The sequence below is a fragment of the Larimichthys crocea genome, chromosome XIX (assembly GCF_000972845.2).
Source record: "Larimichthys crocea isolate SSNF chromosome XIX, L_crocea_2.0, whole genome shotgun sequence".
NCBI classification, from domain to species: Eukaryota; Metazoa; Chordata; class Actinopteri; family Sciaenidae; genus Larimichthys; species Larimichthys crocea.
Genome location: NC_040029.1, coordinates 2,327,914 through 2,345,398, shown reverse-complemented (window position 1 = coordinate 2,345,398; position 17,485 = coordinate 2,327,914). Strand labels below are relative to the sequence as shown.

At 41.7% G+C, this 17,485-nt stretch overlaps 1 protein-coding gene across 22 annotated transcripts in view; it reads left to right on the top strand.

Moving 5' to 3' along the window:
- nid2a (nidogen 2a (osteonidogen)) overlaps positions 1-17,485 on the top strand; it is a 40,996-nt gene that overhangs the window by 17,369 nt on the left and 6,142 nt on the right. The window contains exons 15-47 of one of the 22 annotated variants that reach the window (XM_027291627.1): positions 3,412-3,558; positions 4,299-4,427; positions 5,573-5,698; positions 5,861-5,991; positions 6,068-6,173; positions 6,303-6,436; positions 6,544-6,649; positions 7,179-7,309; positions 7,412-7,517; positions 7,930-8,063; positions 8,157-8,262; positions 8,872-9,005; positions 9,106-9,211; positions 9,379-9,512; positions 9,615-9,720; positions 10,268-10,401; positions 10,508-10,613; positions 10,800-10,933; positions 11,034-11,139; positions 11,251-11,384; positions 11,466-11,571; positions 11,750-11,883; positions 11,987-12,092; positions 12,204-12,337; positions 12,420-12,525; positions 12,843-12,976; positions 13,080-13,185; positions 13,782-13,915; positions 14,008-14,113; positions 14,340-14,473; positions 14,582-14,687; positions 15,286-15,419; positions 15,523-15,628. In XM_027291627.1, coding sequence (XP_027147428.1) covers positions 3,412-3,558; positions 4,299-4,427; positions 5,573-5,698; positions 5,861-5,991; positions 6,068-6,173; positions 6,303-6,436; positions 6,544-6,649; positions 7,179-7,309; positions 7,412-7,517; positions 7,930-8,063; positions 8,157-8,262; positions 8,872-9,005; positions 9,106-9,211; positions 9,379-9,512; positions 9,615-9,720; positions 10,268-10,401; positions 10,508-10,613; positions 10,800-10,933; positions 11,034-11,139; positions 11,251-11,384; positions 11,466-11,571; positions 11,750-11,883; positions 11,987-12,092; positions 12,204-12,337; positions 12,420-12,525; positions 12,843-12,976; positions 13,080-13,185; positions 13,782-13,915; positions 14,008-14,113; positions 14,340-14,473; positions 14,582-14,687; positions 15,286-15,419; positions 15,523-15,628 — 3,996 coding nt within the window. Of the gene's footprint in view, positions 1-3,411; positions 3,559-4,298; positions 4,428-5,572; positions 5,699-5,860; positions 5,992-6,067; positions 6,174-6,302; positions 6,437-6,543; positions 6,650-7,175; positions 7,310-7,411; positions 7,518-7,929; positions 8,064-8,156; positions 8,263-8,871; positions 9,006-9,105; positions 9,212-9,378; positions 9,513-9,614; positions 9,721-10,267; positions 10,402-10,507; positions 10,614-10,799; positions 10,934-11,033; positions 11,140-11,250; positions 11,385-11,465; positions 11,572-11,749; positions 11,884-11,986; positions 12,093-12,203; positions 12,338-12,419; positions 12,526-12,842; positions 12,977-13,079; positions 13,186-13,781; positions 13,916-14,007; positions 14,114-14,339; positions 14,474-14,581; positions 14,688-15,285; positions 15,420-15,522; positions 15,629-17,485 lie in introns of all 22 variants that reach the window. The other 21 variants (XM_027291628.1, XM_027291629.1, XM_027291626.1 and 18 more) reach the window with 21 other exon arrangements.

Below are 17,485 nucleotides of genomic sequence, written 5' to 3'. Positions count from 1 at the left end.
GACCTCAAAAGATGCAGAAGAAGAAGAAGATAGAGAGAGAGAGAGAGAGAGAGAGAGAGAGGGAGAGAGTATTTTTTTCCCCAGGTTTTGAATCCAGACCAAGTTTCTGTCATTTAAACGTCAACACGTTGATTAAAAAGGTTATGATGACACATCTCACACATGCACACGCGCACACACACACACACACATACACACCACACACACACACACACACAGATACACACAGGGCACAGCTGGAAGAGCTTTCGGGGATCAGGGGTTTTGTAAACACGGGTTAAGTGGTGTGTGTGTGTGTGTGTGTGTGTGTGTGTGTATTTTCAAGGGTCTTATACTTTCTGGGAAATAATATCCCAGCCAATGACAGATTTTCTAGCGGGGGGGTTGCCGGGCAGAATAGCTGCCCACTGATGTCATGAGAATCAGAGATCGCAGGAGAACCTAAGATGCTTAACCAAGAGAGAGAGAACAAATCTGATTTGACAGTCTGTTGTAATTCACTCATTTCCACATGGAGATGATGAAAGTTTGATTTGTTTTGTTTCTTGCAACGCAACACAATGCAATCTGACTTCCAGTGCTTCAGTTCAATGCTAGATTTCCTAACATAAGTGGTTTGCAGACATGCAAACGTGCTTATGTTTGTGGGATATTGTCTTTTTCGAAACTTCTAAGAAAGGAGGATGTATTTCAATAATTTGTTCTGTTTTGTCCTCTTGTCAGTCTCTGAAGACAAGTATTCTCCACACGGGTCACAGAGGTCACATTTGCAGAGTTTTCCAAAAGAGAGCAATAATTCTCCTGGCCTGAAGAAGTCTCAAGCCTCCAAGGACTGACTGCTTAGAATTCACAATATTTATAACAAACATCTTCTTCTTGGGAGTGATATAAGTTAGGGTTAGCCGTTTGTATTGCACTAATTTCAGTCATATTTATTGGATTTAAAACAGTCTGCTTCCTGTTTATCTTCTTGAATTCTTCATCCCTCTAGTGTGTCTTGGGATGACTCATTTTCATAAAACACTAAAGTCACATAGATTAAGGATACCTTCCAGTTACATATATAAATAGTACATTTAAAATAAAATTCTCTCTTATTGTTAAAGATTTGCAGACTTTGCATCAAGATGTTTATTATTATAACACATAATGCAGTGTTGTGAACTCCTTTTGTGTAACTCGATGTCTTTGTTTCTCTTGTCATGAATTAATTGGAGGCAGCAGCACATATGTGCTGTATTTGTGGTTAATAGGCTACAGCCATCGAACACTTGTGTGAGCTGTTGTAAAATGTGTTTCCCTCAGCAGTGTGATTGAAGAGAAATAGAGTTAGTGCAGATGTAAATACTACCTACAGGTCAGCCAATACTATGTAATGTTGCATTTCCATACAGATGGAGATGGGTCCTACATTTCCCATAATGCAACTCATTATTACCCTCCCCGCCTGTGAAATGCCTTTTACCGTTTAAACTCCATGCCCTCAATTTATAACAGAGGCTTTCTGTCATGTTAGGCCTGTATGTATACAGTTCGAGGAGTGACCCTTTCAAGTCATGGATCTATTTGTCAAACTGGACTTTGTGGACCGTATTTTATCTACTTGTCACTTGCTGCCCCTTCAGTTTATTTAACATAGTGCTGTTTACGGCCCTGCTGGGACACTGCTTTCATCCCTTTACACACCGCACGCTTAAATTTCAGGTCATTTCAACGTGTCAGTAAAAGTCAGTGATGATAGATAATCCAAGGGTGGTTCATTGGATTTCAAGAGTGGCCCAGGCACCTTGGCCATCTTGATACAGTTATGGCTACGCCCCTGTAAAACCTGTGTGTGTGTGTGTGTGCGTGTGTGTGTGTGTGTGTAGGAGTTTTGTAAAAGGCAACAGGTGGGAAGCTGCAGTCATTGCTTTGATGGTCTCTCTCTCTCTCTCTCTCTCTCTCTCTCTCTCTCTCTCTCTCTCTCTCTCTAATTACCCCCTCAGTCTTCTCTCCCATCCACATGTATCTCGCCCTCTCATCTCCCCTCCTTCCTGGCCACATTCAGGACTTTGAAGAGTCTCTCTCTCTCTCTTTGATAATGAGCCAAATTTGGCCTCTGGCTGTAAGAGATGGAAGCAAGCTGTGCTTAATGTTGTTGCGTGTTTGATTTTGTTTAGGTGTGTGTTGTTGTTTATAGCAGATCATGCCCCTTATTGTAAAGAAAAGGCTCATCCAAAAACACTCAAACATCATTAAAAACAGATATTGTTTTTCTTATTCCTGTGACTAACTGCACATGTGTAGACACTATACTGGACTCCAAACCTCAGACGACTTTGTCCTTAAGTAGAAGTTGAGCTCTTTAAACTTAATAAATGCCATATTTGGAGCAATGTTTAGATAGTGGAACAAAAAAGAAAATCATCCGAGCCCAAGTTATTTTATTTTGACAATGTGACACCAAAGTCACCCATCAAAGTCAAAACCAGTTACGGCAGTTGTAAAGCGTTGCTTAAACCATGAAACCCTAAATCCACAAACAAACTAGAAGAATGCTTCAGGATTATCACATGAAACCAGTACAAATTAACAGCATTTTAGTGGTCCAGTGGATCAAATTCAGAATTTGGGGGCTCCCACCATGCCACCCATCCAGATGTATGCTCTGGAACATTTTGATGTATTTAATTCTGGCATATTTGTTTAAGTCTTTCACATTCTTTTCTAATGATTTCCCATGGCTTTCTTCACTCTGCTGAAGTAAGTCTGAGGGTTGTTGGTTAAATGGTCGTGTGTCTGAGCTGCGGGTTGGTATGAGGAAACCCCAAACACACATCCGCTCACTCATCCCTCTGTCTGTGTGTCTCTCTCATGTATCTGTGTGTCTAACCTTATCCATATGTTGACTATTGAGAACATGAAGGCAGTCACTTCCTAAGAGGAAACCGTCCTATGGGAATTTGTCTGGACTGATTTTTCCATGTGTGTTTGGTTAGGCTGTCCTGTAATCATCGCTCTAATCATCCGACTTTCGCTGGTGAATAATCCAGATCTTAATTCATCTCAATTCAGGATATTTTGGAATGGTGCGGTAGATTTTTCTTGTCATGTTTCCCTCCGAATGCACAGACCACGCTTTAATGTCAGTGTTTTTATCTGATCTCTGTCTATAGTTTCCAGCATTTTTGGTTTGTGACCCCGTACAAACAATCAGTGTCTATCTGGGGCCCATCAAAGATTTCAAAATATGTTGTACAGTAATGATAAGAGCATGGTTACGTTGCAGAACATTTTGTCCTTTACTACCTGCATGAATCATCTCCTGACCGCCCAGGTTTATCTTGTTACTCTTGGAGGCCAGACCTCACTCATTTTTATGATAATACTTTGTTTATGTGATTAAGTCTGTATCTCTCTTCTTCTCTGCAGCTGAGATAACAAGACCGGAGCTGGTCAACCCCTGCTATGCTGGGACCCACGACTGTGACACCACAGCCCAGTGCATCCCACAGGAGGGCCAGGCCTTCCAGTGCCAGTGTGCTACTGGTTACAGAGGGGATGGACGCAACTGTTACGGTATGGGCATGCATGCACACATACGGCGTCCTGTTAAAAAAAAAGTCTGGAAGTACTGTACAGCATCGTGACAGTGTGTATACACTGCAAAGTACTTTATGGCGCTTTGCTTAGTCTAACGGTGTCTCCCCCTCACACACTTACAACCACAAACACATGCAGACAAAGTTAAAGACAGTTCAAGGCAATATGTCTGTGTTTCATCAACATGTGTCCATCCAGTGTAGACGGGTCAAGTACAGGCTGGAAGGAAGGAATCATCTTCCCCTCCTCTCGTCTCTTCTTCCCCTCCTCCTCCTCCTGCACTTCATTCTGTAGTTAACATGGGCTTGCAGAGCTTTAGGCTGGTCCGTGGTCTGTCATTAGCCCAGCAGCAGGTCTTTCTCTCCTGCTGACAGCACTAGGAAAGCCCCAGGCTCAGCCTGAGTTCCCATGAATGGGCCTCAGTGTCTCACTCTGGTCACCTCATGTGTGTGTGTGTGGTTTTGTCCTGTATATTGCACAGTATATTTAGCATGCAGGACCTGAATCCAGGTGTGGGAGTACATGTTACACAGTAACACAAACAAGCAGGCACACAATGTATATATCAAAGCACCAGTAATGACCCTTAATTACAGCTTTCACACTCACATACAAATGCAGCATGCAGCACGTTGTCAGACAGGGGACTCCTGGTTTACAGGCTCACGAGTTCAAATAAAAACCGTCTGACTTTCTCTCCTTTTCTCTAACTGCAGACATAGATGAATGTACCGAGAGCTTGATTTCATGCGGCGCTCATGCTCAGTGTGTGAACCTGCCGGGTAGCCACCGCTGCCAGTGCCAGAGTGGCTATGAGCTTGGCTTTGATGGGCGGACCTGTGTCGGTGAGTGTGTTTTCTGGGTCTCCCAAGTCTATAGACACACTAGAAACTGCATATTATACTTTATTACATTCAGTGTTTTCTTGCTTATGAAGCTGCCAGAGTGGAGTGATTCCTGTTTGATGAAGGAACAACTGTTCAGTACTTCCCAAAGCAGGAACTGACACAATGTGTTTTTGTGTCTGAAGTTTTTTAACACGTTTCATCACCTGTTAATTATTCTCTATAATGAATGGCGAGCCCATTGTAGCGGTGCATGTCTGCGAGCTGAGCTCCATGACACTCCATCATTTAACTGTTAAACTACTTTAACAAGGACATCAGCTAAAGCCACTAAACATAAAGGCTTGACTTTGGAACCACTAAACATGATGCTTTGTGCTGAATCAAGCAGTGTCGGCCTGTCTCCCTGCACGTACTGTAATTATGATGAATGTGATGCTTTTCTTGTGTGGATAAAAGGAAAACCCTCTGTAAACATACTTTATTTTAGCGGAAACCATGTCATTCTCCCGCCTTCATTATGGTCTCCTTTCCAAGTTTTACTCCATGTTCCAAAATGAGCTGAATATTTGGAAGAGAACCACATATTTGTCCAAGCGCAGGCAAAGCATTTCTTCCACAACAGTAACGCACAGCTGCAAAAGCTAGGAAACACACTGAGATGGGAGGATGGGTGACAAATGTGAGAACAAGGGTGGGAATGAGAGGACTAATGTGAGAAGGAGAGAGTGAGATTAGACAGGAGGGGGTGAACGTGAAAGACAAATGGAGGAATGACACAATGTGTGTTTTGCTTTGGAATGTGTGGAGGAGAGACGTCCTGCCGGTGTGTGTGTGTGTGTCCTCCTTTCACCCATCAGTATGAACTTTTAATGACCTTGCATTAAACCTTCCCTACCTCCCTCGACACCCCTTGACAGATAGTATAATACTTACATAAGGGCTTGAAGCTGTCCAAAACCACAAACCAAACACTGATAAGATACCACGAAACTGAATCAGTTACAGTCTGTGGCCAGGCGTAATTTTCTATACCAGTATAAATATGTGGAATGCGATATATATTTATTTACTCAAGTAAAATTTAAGGATGAATTTATACATCTGTGGTTGATTTTTCCTCCCTGCTACTTCTCTTACTTTAGATATAGATGAGTGCAGCTCCTCTCCATGTCACATCAGTGCCAGATGTATCAATGGACTGGGTTCCTTCCAGTGTCAGTGCCAGCCTGGGTTTTATGGTGATGGTTTCTACTGTTCGCAGCAGGGAGGTCAGTAAAAGTGCCACTATAGTCATGCATGACAACTTTGACATATTCTGAGCTCTCCCACGAGTACTGATCAGTTTTCCTATTCAAGGAAATATCAGTGCAAAATCAACCAAATGTGTAAAACTTGTGCAAAACAATAAAATGTATTCTATTTGTCTACAGCCCAGACAGTTCGCCCCAAGAGCCAGTGTGAGCAGCACAGAGACAGTCTGCAGAGCGGAGAAGGTGGTCGACCGAGTGTTGGCGCCTTCATCCCTCAATGCGACTCTGACGGACGGTACCGCACACTGCAGGTAGGCACTGATGGCGGTGCATAGCTGACTGTTCACGTGAATAAAGTGACGTACTTATTTTAATAATTCATTACAGTGTCATGGCTCCACTGGACATTGTTGGTGTGTGGACAGTAGGGGACAGGAGAGAGCAGGAACCAGGACTCCACCTGGTACAGCACCCAGAGACTGTGACAGACCAGGTGAGATGTACAGACGCTGACAAAAACATGCACTGTGTCAGAAAGCATTCAAATGAGATTTCTTGACAGCAACATCTGTCTTGGTTTTTGCAAACAGTCCTTTGATTTTGTTCATTTTTATCTGTCCAGATGAACCAGAGCGTCCTAAAACTCACTGTGAACACCACAGAGACAGTGTACAGACTACCAGTCCAGAGGGATATCCTATAGCTGGAGTGTTTGTACCCCAGTGTGATGATAATGGACAGTACATACCTTTGCAGGTTTGTCACAAATTGTGTGAAAGAATGCTCTAGCACCTCCAACAGTAAGAAGATTGACTTAATTTCATGCTAATGAAATATACTATTGCTTATATTATTTACTGCAGTGTCATGGTTCCACTGGATATTGTTGGTGTGTGCAAAATAACGGACAAGAGATAGCCGGAACAAGAACAGTGCCGGGTGAAACACCCACAAACTGTGACAACCCAGGTGAGGAAAATGAACTCTTCTCTGTCCGTTATGTTTCTAATTTTCAAGCTGAGATAACCCTAATGACATCACTATGACATTACCAGGCTTATTTTCTCAGACTTGACAAAGAAGACATGGAAGAAATTATACAACTGTTTTCTCAGGCTTAGTTGGATTTACCATAACCAGTAAAATGGGCGGAGTGCCCCTTTTTAAAAGCCTTTTAAAAAGCTGATGATATAAAAACAAGGCTACTCCCACTAAGTATAAACTTTCACGCCATAAAGTAACATCAGCTGCTGAAGCATGTACATTTTATACACGTGTCTAAATGTTGATCCGGTGTGTTGTATGCTTATATATGCAGATGACACCATCCTGGTGTGCCTCATCATGGGCATAACATGAGTTAACTTCAAATAGAGCCTTTCTGTTAACCTAGTTCGTCCTCGGAAATTTTTGGAAACTTTCTGAATGCTGATGATTTAAAAACAATTTGTCTGGAAGCTTAATGTTTAACTGAATTCCTTTTTGTCCTTAACAGTAGAACCAGAGCGTCCTAAAACTCACTGTGAGCACCACAGAGACAGTGTACAGACTACCAGTCCAGAGGGATATCCTATTGTCGGAGCTTATGTACCACAGTGTGATGCCAATGGACAGTACAGACCACTACAAGTCAGTACTTGTAATTTGTTTAATCCACAAAACATTTTTTTTTTATATCAGTGATACTCAAACTTAAAATACAATAACTGACTGTTTACTCTGTTATTTTAGTGCCACGGCTCTTCTGGACATTGTTGGTGTGTGGACAGTACAGGACAGGAGAGAGCAGGAACCAGGACTCCACCTGGTACACCAACTGTAGACTGTGACAGACCAGGTGAGACTGCAGCTGGCAGTGTGTGAACGCTGCGTTTAGGTTTAAGGGCTGCTGTTGTGACTGTGTAAGTGAACTCCCAGCTCTAGAATAAGATCATTGTTCAGGCAGAAAACCTAGTATCCCTTCAGGGACCTGCTCACATTAAAGGAATAGTTCAACATTTTTGGGAAAACCGCGCATTTACTTTCTTCATGAGAGTTTGATGAAGACAAAAACAGCACTTTCATGTCTGTTCTTTAAATATAAAGCTAGAGCCAGGAGACGACAGAGCAGAGGACCACAAATAAAACTTTTTTTTAAATATATGTCTGGGTGAAAGTTGATTTGTAGAATTTTGAAATGAGTTTCTACAGGGGTTGAAAAGTTATTTTTGAATGTCTGTAAAAAATACATTATATTCTTTTCTCCTCAGATGAACCAGAGCGTCCTAAAACTCAATGTGAATACCACAGAGACAGCGCACAGGCTACTAGTCCAGAAGGATATCCTATACCTGGAGTATATGTACCCCAATGTGATGCTAATGGACAGTACAGTCCCCTGCAGGTCAGTATCTCATGACTGATATTGTTTTTTTAATTTAATTTAATATAATAATATTTCTGACTGCATAAAATTAATAAAGCATATATTTTACAGTGTCATGGCTCGACCGGACATTGCTGGTGTGTAGACAGTATTGGACAGGAAAGAGAAGGAACCAGGACATCGCCTGGTGCACCGCCAACAGATTGTGACAAACCAGGTGAGAAATAGAAATATACATGAAAAGACAGACCTCTCCCTCTATTCAGCTTCTGACAAGTGCTTAAAGCTGTTTTGTTATCAGCGGTAAAGCAGTGTCAGCAGGTGTATTGTGTCATGGCTCTCCAAGGCTAAACACTGACCTGTGCTGAACCCCCTAATTCCTCGACTCAATGACAAGTCAAACAGACAGCTCGTTTACGTGAGTGTGTGTCTAACCTTGTAAGTGGTGCACTCTCGAGGTCATTGGGTCATAGCCTTGGAATTCCTGGAAAAACAGGTGATATCACTGCAAGGCTGTGTCTGTGGTGGGAAGTTGGAAACAGAGGAAGGGAGGATGAAAGAGTAAGATGAAGGCAAAAAAAAACATGAGAACATGAGGTAAAGAGAAAAATAAAAGAATGAATCTATTATATAAGATATATATGATTTTATTCTTGTATTTACAAACAATACACATGGAAAATAATGTTTTACAGCATAATAAAAGATTAATAACTAGGATGTAATTGTGTGTCTAATGTACCTTTGGGATTATAGGGTTCCTATCTGCTTTTATACATGCCTTAATGTAATATCTATGTAATTATTGTCCATTTTACTCAACCAGATGAACCAGAGCGTCCTAAAACTCACTGTGAGCACCACAGAGACAGTGTACAGACTACCAGTCCAGAGGGATATCCTATAGTTGGAGCATATGTACCCCAGTGTGATGATAACGGACAGTACAGACCACAGCAGGTCAGCATCTGGTGTCAGATAAAGTTTATTTTTGTATTTCATGCAACTTTAAACATCAAGAAACATTATCATGACATCATTTTGATATCAACTGTTCCAGTGCCACGGCTCTTCTGGACACTGTTGGTGTGTGGACAGTACAGGACAGGAGAGAGCAGGAACCAGGACTCCACCTGGTACACCAAGTGTAGACTGTGACAGACCAGGTGAGACTGCAGCTTTATTTAGACAAACATTTCTTAGGCTATGTTTCAGGCCAGAGAGAAGACTGGTCAGTCAAGCAAGCACAAAGACATTGCATCATTGATCTCAGGAAGAAATTTGCACTCTGGATGATTGAGACATTTACTGTTATTTAATCTAAAATCCTCAGATGAACCAGCACGTCCTAAAACTCACTGTGAGCAGCACAGAGACAGTGTACAGACTACCAGTCCAGAGGGATATCCTCTATTAGGAGCCTTTGTACCCCAGTGTGATGATAACGGACAGTACACATCTCAACAGGTAAAACTGATTTCTCTCTGTCAGATGAATCCTTTTTTTACTCTGTCTCTCTTTTTTGTTCTTCTTATTTATAATGTGTTTTTTATTTGTCATGTATTTCAGTGCTACAGTTCCACTGGACAATGTTGGTGTGTGGACGCCAGGGGAGAGGAGAGAGACGGAACCAGGACTGGACCTGGTACACCTCCTGTAGACTGTGACAGACCAGGTGAGACTTCTGTTTGCCGCACAAGACTTGTTACATCCAAACTTGTCAGGATTTATAGACTCGTTCAGGGATCAGATCTCAGCCAAACGGGAAGCCAGAATGAAGGGAATGGATCATAAAAGAAGTTTTTCAGCTTTCAGTATGAGCTTCAGGGACTAAAGATAATCATTTGAAGCCCAGTCACAGAGGATTTATAATAGTCCATGCAGGATATGAGTAGATCTTGACCAAGCTGGTAGCAGCAGTAGCAGGAAGATTTTGAGTTATCTCAACAGAGCTGAGGGATCTAGTGTGTTAGCATAGTAGTGGACTCAGTAGTGGATTGTAGGGACTCCTACATTGTCCTCTGTATAAAACTGGTAGTGCAGCATGAGGTCTGACAGCAAAGAGGGCATTCTTGAGAGTCATGAACCATAACCAGTCAAGTTAAGGTCCAACAGACTAATCTGTGAAAGATGTTCAGTAAATCATATTGACTTGTATATACAATTTGCCAAGAAGCATTGTGTGTTTCCTGAACTTGTGTACATGTGTTTGTTTTCTCCAGTAGAACCAGAGCGTCCTAAAACTCACTGTGAGCACCACAGAGACAGTGTACAGACTACCAGTCCAGAGGGATATCCTATAGTTGGAGCATATGTACCCCAGTGTGATGATAACGGACAGTACAGACCACAGCAGGTCAGCATCTGGTGTCAGATACATTTTATTTTTGAATTTTATGCAACTTTGAACATCAAGAAACATTATCATGACATCATTTTGATATCAACTGTTATTGCTCTAGTGCCACGGCTCTTCTGGACACTGTTGGTGTGTGGACAGTACAGGACAGGAGAGAGCAGGAACCAGGACTCCACCTGGTACACCAAGTGTAGACTGTGACAGACCAGGTGAGACTGCAGCTTTATTTAGACAAACATTTTTTAGGCTATGTGTCAGTGTGACAGTAAAGCAGGAGGCCAGAGAGAAGACTGGTCAGTCAAGCAAGCACAAAGACATTGCATCATTGATCTCAGGAAGAAATTTGCACTCTGGATGATTGAGACATTTACTGTTATTTAATCTAAAATCCTCAGATGAACCAGCACGTCCTAAAACTCACTGTGAGCAGCACAGAGACAGTGTACAGACTACCAGTCCAGAGGGATATCCTCTATTAGGAGCCTTTGTACCCCAGTGTGATGATAACGGACAGTACACATCTCAACAGGTAAAACTGATTTCTCTCTGAGATGAATCCTTTTTTTACTCTGTCTCTCTTTTTTGTTCTTCTTATTGATAATGTGTTTTTTATTTGTCATGTATTTCAGTGCTACAGTTCCACTGGACAATGTTGGTGTGTGGATGCTAGGGGAGAGGAGAGAGACGGAACCAGGACTGGACCTGGTACACCTCCTGTAGACTGTGACAGACCAGGTGAGACTTCTGTGAAAGATGTTCAGTAAATCATATTGACTTACATATACAATTTTGCCAAGAACCATTGTGTGTTTCCTGAACTTGTGTACATGTGTTCGTTTTCTCCAGTAGAACCAGAGCGTCCTAAAACTCACTGTGAGCAGCACAGAGACAGTGTGCAGACTACCAGTCCAGAGGGATATCCTATAGTTGGAGTGTTTGTACCTCAGTGTGATTCAAATGGACAATACAGATCTCAACAGGTATGTTTGTAAATGACATATACTGTGCATCCTTATTCTGTATTGTTTTAGATGTTAGAATGATCATTATGTCTGTTTCAGTGCCATGGTTCCACTGGACATTGTTGGTGTGTGGACGGTAGGGGGCAGGAGAGAGCAGGAACCAGGACTCCACCTGGTACAGCACCCAGAGACTGTGACAGACCAGGTGAGAGTGCTGTTTTTAGCTACCCAAGACTAGTTGGGTTGAGTTTTATTTCGATCCAAACATTCAGGTGCAGGATTGTATCAAACTGCAGTATGTGCAGGAATCATGATACCGTCAAGGATGGAGTGGTCTTTCATCTTCCTTCCTTATCTTGTGTAAATGTGTTCATTTTCTCCAGATGAACCAGAGCGTCCTAAAACTCACTGCGAGCAGCACAGAGACAGTGTGCAGACTACCAGTCCAGAGGGATATCCTCTATTAGGAGCCTTTGTACCTCAGTGTGATGATAACGGACAGTACACATCTCAACAGGTAAAACTGATTTCTCTGTCAGATGAATCCTTTTTTTTACTCTGTCTCTCTTTTTTGTTCTTCTTATTGATAATGTGTTTTTTATATTTGTCATGTATTTCAGTGCTACAGTTCCACTGGACAATGTTGGTGTGTGGATGCCAGGGGAGAGGAGAGAGACGGAACCAGGACTGGACCTGGTACACCTCCTGTAGACTGTGACAGACCAGGTGAGACTTCTGTGAAAGATGTTCAGTAAATCATATTGACTTACATATACAATTTTGCCAAGAACCATTGTGTGTTTCCTGAACTTGTGTACATGTGTTCGTTTTCTCCAGTAGAACCAGAGCGTCCTAAAACTCACTGTGAGCAGCACAGAGACAGTGTACAGACTACCAGTCCAGAGGGATATCCTATACCAGGAGTGTTTGTACCTCAGTGTGATTCAAATGGACAATACAGATCTCAACAGGTATGTTTTGTAATTGACATATACTGTGTATCCTTATTCTATATTGTTTTAGATGTTAGAATGATCATTATGTCTGTTTCAGTGTCACGGTTCCACTGGACATTGTTGGTGTGTGGACGGTAGGGGGCAGGAGAGAGCAGGAACCAGGACTCCACCTGGTACACCAAGTGTAGACTGTGACAGACCAGGTGAGACTGCTATTTATAGCAAGTCTGCAGTATGTGCAGGAGTAATTGTGATCTTTCAGAGGTAAACTTTCCAGAATAGTTGATTGTCATCAACATAGTGGGACAGGAGAGGGACAACAAAGAGTGCCGTCTTGGTAGTCATCCTCTTTAATGACGGACTTTGAAGTCCATCAAGCCAGTCTGTGAAACATTACTATTCATGTTCTCTTAAAGCATGGTAATTTTGTCCAAACCTGTGTCTTGGAATAAGCTAGAAACAATTTGTGTGTTCATTAATAACTCACTATACTAAGTATGAACTTTTAAATGTTTTCCAGCTGAACCAGAGCGTCCTAAAACTCACTGCGAATACCACAGAGAGAGAGCACAGGCTACCAGTTCAGAAGGATATCCTATAGTTGGAGCTTATGTACCCCAATGCGATGCTAATGGACAATACCAACCACTGCAGGTCAGCATCAGATGACTGATCTATTGATCTGTGTTTTCATGGTTTAATATTACATAACTTGAAAAGAGTTCAAGACCTGATTTATCTTTCTTTATTGTGTTAGTGCCGCGGCTCTTCTGGACATTGCTGGTGTGTGGACAGTAGAGGACAGGAGAGAGCAGGAACCAGGACTCCACCTGGTACACAACCTAAAGACTGTGACAAACCAGGTGAGACTGCAGGTTTACACAAACATTCTTGAGCGTTAAAAACTTTTTATTTATTAAGACAAATCAGGAGACATATTGAGTCTATATATACTATGTTACATTTATTTTGGTGGTAAGTGTTGTTTGATTGCAATATTACACTTGAAGGTGAACTTTTTCTTCAGTGATGCTTACAGACCTCAGCACAAGTGCCTCAGTTCTGTCATGCCAATAACAACAGTACAGCACATCATTCGTGTAATATCAATAACTACAACTTTCTTGCACATCCGAAAGTTGCACATCGAATCAAAAACATGGACAGTTAGAGGTCAGATTACAAATAAAGAACATAGTTTTCTTACAGCTAAATTTAGGTGATGAGGATACAACTTGAGATGCACAGACCTCGACCCTCCAAGACAAGAGGGACAAGACATGAAAGATGAATGTCATCTGCATAGAGTTGTTAGTTCAGGATCAGGGCTGGCCAAATTAAGGTCCAACGTGTGAATCTGTTAAAGATGTCCAGTAAATCATAATGACTTATATAAACACTTTTGACAAAAGCTCTCATGTCTTTCCTTATCTTGTGCAAATGTGTTAATTTTCTCCAGATGAACCAGAGCGTCCTAAAACTCACTGCGAGCAGCACAGAGACAGTGTGCAGACTACCAGTCCAGAGGGATATCCTATACCAGGAGTGTTTGTACCTCAGTGTGATTCAAATGGACAATACACATCTCAACAGGTATCATTCTGATTGTTTTGTAATTGACATATACTGTGCATCCTTATTCTATATTGCTTTAGGTGTCAGAATGATTATTATGTCTGTTTCAGTGCCACGGCTCCACTGGACATTGTTGGTGTGTGGACGGTAGGGGGCAGGAGAGAGCAGGAACCAGGACTCCACCTGGTACACCAAGTGTAGACTGTGACAGACCAGGTGAGATTGCTATTTATAGCTACTATTTATAGCAAGTCTGTAGTATGTGCAGGAATAATTGTGATACCATCAAGGATGGAGTGGTCTTTCAGAGGTCAGCTTACCAGAATAGTTGATTGTCATCAGCATAGAGGGACAGGAGAGGGACAAAGAGGAGTACTCAAATTAGCTAGAAACTATTTGTGTGTTCATCAATAACTTGTATAAACTTTTAAATGTTTTCCAGCTGAACCAGAGCGTCCTAAAACTCACTGCGAATACCACAGAGAGAGAGCACAGGCTACCAGTTCAGAAGGATATCCTATAGTTGGAGCTTATGTACCACAATGCGATGCTAATGGACAGTACCAACCACTGCAGGTCAGCATCAGATGAACGATCGATCTATTGATCTGTGTTTTCATGGTTTAATATTACTTTAACTTGAAAAGAGTTCAAGACCTGAATTATCTTTTTTTATTGTGTTAGTGCCACGGCTCTTCTGGACGTTGTTGGTGTGTGGACAGTAGAGGACAGGAGAGAGCAGGAACCAGGACTCCACCTGGTACACAACCTAAAGACTGTGACAAACCAGGTGAGACTGCAGCTTTATTTTGACAAAGACCTCATGGGCTATGTTTCATATGAGTGTTACAGTAAAGCAGGAGGCCAGAGTCAAGGCACACAAACATTCTGCAGTAGTCTGGATGAGTTGTATAAGAGTCCTTTACAAGGCCAGCCAGAGATTGAGAGTATATACTTAATACAAGACATGCACTTGAACAAGCCAAATGTTGTAGAGGGAAAACCATAGAACAAAAATGTGTATGATGCATGCCAGATGCTTGTCAGGGAATAACACTGTGCAGCAGACGTGTTGCAGAGGTCAGGATTAAATACTTAAAAGTTCTTGCACACTAGAAAGTTGCACCTTAAATCAAAAAACGGACTGAACAAAGTACAATGATTGACAGAATGCACGGTCTAACGAACAAGGCATATACTTTTCTTACAGCTAAATTTAGGTGATGATGATGAGACAACGTAAGTCTATGGGACAAGAAAGATGAATGTCATCTGCATAGAGTTGTTAGTGTAGGATCAGGTCTTAGCAGTCAGGAAAGATAACCAGCCAAGTTAAGATCAAACCCTTGTGTTTATTTAACTTGTGAAAATGTGTTAATTTTCTCCAGATGAACCAGCACGTCCTAAAACTCACTGTGAGCAGCACAGAGACAGTGTACAGACTACCAGTCCAGAGGGATATCCTCTCTTAGGAGCCTTTGTACCTCAGTGTGATGATAACGGACAGTACACATCTCAACAGGTAAAACTGATTTCTCTGCAAACAGAGATTAACCCTTCTTTTTATGTCTTTCTTTTGTGTTCTTCTTACTGATAATTTGGTTTTTATTTGTCATGTATTTCAGTGCTACAGTTCCACTGGACAATGTTGGTGTGTGGACGCCAGGGGAGAGGAGAGAGACGGAACCAGGACTGGACCTGGTACACCTCCTGTAGACTGTGACAGACCAGGTGAGACTTCTGTTTGCCGCACAAGACTTGTTACGTCCAAACTTGTCAGGATTTGTAGACGCATTCAGGGATCGGATCTCAGCCAAATGGGAAGCCAGAATGAAGGCAATGGATCATAAAAGAAGATTTTCAGCTTTCAGAATGAGCTTCAGGGACTAAAGATAATCATTTGAAGCCCAGTCACAGAGGATTTATAATAGTCCATGCAGGATATGAGTAGATCTTGATCAAGCTATGACGACAACTTGACATTTTCACAACTATTGATTCAGCCAAGGATTTATGCATCTAAGAGAAATACAATTCACATTAAAAGAATTGTTTTTTGGAAGAAGAATGCCTATTTGCTTTGTAGCTGAGATTTAGATGAGAAGACCAGTACAAACCTACCAGCACCTATAAAGAGTATTTGCTTGTTTCCAGGCAACCTCAGAGTGAGAGGGAGTGAAACATTTCCAAGAAGTCATTGCCCCATCAGAAAACGACCCTTTGGTTTTTGCACGGATTAAAAATGATAGCTTGCACACAGATATAAGAGTGGTGTTCATCAAAAAAGAAACAATGATTACACCTGAAGGGCTTCAGGAAAACACTTAGATGAGTACTTTAGATGTACAGCAATTAATCTGATAAATAGTTGCGTAGGCAAAATGGCAATGAAACAAAGAAAATCTCAAAAGTAACGTCCTCGTGGCTATTAACTAAAGATTCTTAGCCCTGTCATGCACACTCTAATGTACACACAGGCTGTTCTATAAACTCGGCTCTTGCTATAAATTCCATTTATGACCATCTCAAGTGGTCATTTCGTGGTGAGATGGCCTGCTTGCTGTCGCCGAGCAACCAAACCAAAACAAGCCGTGCTGCCTGCCCAGCTGAGTGACAAAACAGCGTTACACCCACCCTGCGGATGCACAGACACGGAAACACATGCTTGTAGATTTGTGTGTTTGCTCAGCTTTTTTTTTAAATGTTTTTGTCTGAACTTTGTTTCATTCCTACTTCGCATTCAGTCGCTCTCCTTCACACCTGGAAGCTGTGCAGTGCAACCACAGTATTTTTTCTGGTGGTTACTGCACTGGAGCTTATTCAGAGATTCCTCTGTAATAGTTCTGGATGAGGGCGGCAAGGGCATTTCCTGTACATATTTGGGTAGACATTCATATCCACTGGTCCAAATCAGGGGTCAGACATCATTATCCACGTGGATGTAAGCCCATCCTTTGACGATTTGAACTGTATTCACAAATTAAGTTTGCAACCAATTTAGCAGTTTACATGATGCAGGCATCAAACACCCACATTAAACTCTCAAATGTGTGTGTTGGTTGAAGTTAGTCTGTATTTATGCCTACCCACATAAGTATTACAACTCACTGCCAGCGCAGTAAGTCAGCCTGAGGATTGAAATATCAATGATTTTTTTTTTGGACAATCCACATGCTGTCAATTTCTGGTAAAGATGTCAGAGACATAGAGACTACTAAATGCAGCTGGTCATGTGGTGAAACAGTAAATAGAAGTAAAACGAGGTGATTCATAGGACTGGATTGCAACTTCCTAACCTCCACCACAATAAGTCCGGCGTCAAATGTATTTCAAGACTTCAGTCTGTTTGTTTAGTTGATGTCTGACTTTACATCTCACTATAGAGCTGTTCTCTTCTCACCCTCCTTTAAAATATGTCTTAGTTTAGAAACTGTGCAGCGTCACATTAGAAACTTACACAGAGGTCAGTATAAACATTAGTGGAAGCCTAAAGTGGTTTTGGGTTTGGTCTCCTGTAAAGTGAGCTATTAAAAGGATTTTACATGGTAAACAGTATTGACAAAAGCAAGATGTGTGTATGAGTTTAAA